We start from the raw sequence: 1,557 nt of genomic DNA on the forward strand, positions 1-1,557 counted from the left end.
GCCTTCTTGAGAACCACCTCATTGCGATTCTTCCTCCTGGATCATTTGGATTTCAGAGGTAACTTCTTGCATAACCAAGTCTCTTTGATGATTCCTTGTAATGAAATCTTCTTCCTCCTTCAGCAATTTCCGAAGCCTATTCATTACTACAGATCACCAAAGTTATCGAACGAATATGAAAAGCTCAAATTTCAATTTGAGGGAGAGAAATGTTTGTGAATTGGTGAATTTAGTGGAGTGTCGGCTATGATACATATGAACGATTTTACAATGATTAGTGAAGATAAGATATGACACGTGACAAATAAAAATCTAACCGCAATCTCACCGTCCTATCAAGATTTAACACGTGGTAAAAACGCAGATAAAAATCTAACAGCAATTTCACCGTCTTATCATATAATGTATAAATATAAAAATAGTAGAATTATGTTTATATAAAAATAAATTGATTAAAATATAAAATGAATATGGATTTTGGATCACTTTGTTAGAGATATTTTGATGGTCCGACTATAATGAGTTTGAGTGACAGAAAATTTGGGTTTGAGCGTGAGAACCTTGTTGGAGATGCCCTGACAGAAATTGGGCACGGCAGTGTTCTCCCTCCCCAAATTTATTAAAATAAACATCGATAGGTGGCACAGTAGCCAAAATAGTTAATAGTATCAAACAAATCTAAACAACATATATAACCAGCTCCCGCTTCACAAAGAATCAAAACAAGAAGGAACAATTAAATCGATGTCCGTACCATGCATCCACAGCACGTACTTATTATACTGGTGAAAGTGCTTGTACGCATTTTCAACTATCAACAAGAATTTATATGTATTAATCGATCAATTTGATAGATTTAGTGGTGGCTGGGAAGCTTCACTACTCTTTGATCTCCACCATCATTCTCATAGGCATTGATATAAATTGGAGTATTAGTAGTGGCGCTATGGCCGTCACTGTGGCCTCCTGGTCCTGGCAGCTTTCCCTCGATCTTCTCCTCCATTCCCTTCTTCTCATAGGCACTGGTATCAATTACTGGCGTATTAGTTATGCCGCTATGATCAGTTTTGCCTCCTGGCAGCTTCTCCTTGATCGTCTCCTTCATTTCCTTGTTCTCACGGGCTTTGGTATTGATTGGCGGCGTATTAGTAGTGCCTTTATGGTCACTATTGCCTCCTGGTAGGTTCTCCTTCCCATCATCCTCATACACACATATATAATGAATAACCATTAATTCACATATTGAAACACAAAAGTGAATAGATTTGCATTCAAACAGAGATACTCAAAGAGTTTGAGCTTTCAGAGCAATGAATAATTGGAAAGCCGTGACCACCGGCCGTTGTTGCAGCAAAGCCAGTGGGTCCAGTGAGTCCGTGACTTCCGTTCCCTGTACGAGTTGTACCACGAGTCCCATACTCCATTCTGGTCGTGTCATGAGTTCCATTCTTGGCGGTTACTTTAGCCATGGTGAACCGGGTCTTCAGTCCGGCTGGTCATATTTCCTGACTCGTCGGTGGTCTTGTCTTTGCCGTTCTCGCTCTGTTTGTGCGCCAT

The 1,557-nt window shown here is 39.9% G+C and overlaps 1 protein-coding gene across 1 annotated transcript; it reads right to left on the reverse strand.

Annotated features, from left to right (window-relative positions):
* Positions 1-856: 856 nt before the first annotated feature.
* LOC126800599 (cold-shock protein CS120-like) lies at positions 857-1,557 on the reverse strand. Its single transcript, XM_050527989.1, has 2 exons — positions 1,477-1,557; positions 857-1,201 (listed from the first exon to the last, which is right to left on the reverse strand). The coding sequence occupies exons 1-2, from the start codon at positions 1,555-1,557 to the stop codon at positions 857-859; spliced, it is 426 nt and encodes a 141-aa protein (XP_050383946.1).

Source organism: Argentina anserina, chromosome 1 (genome assembly GCF_933775445.1).
Source record: "Argentina anserina chromosome 1, drPotAnse1.1, whole genome shotgun sequence".
In the NCBI taxonomy this organism is placed as follows: Eukaryota; Viridiplantae; Streptophyta; class Magnoliopsida; order Rosales; family Rosaceae; genus Argentina; species Argentina anserina.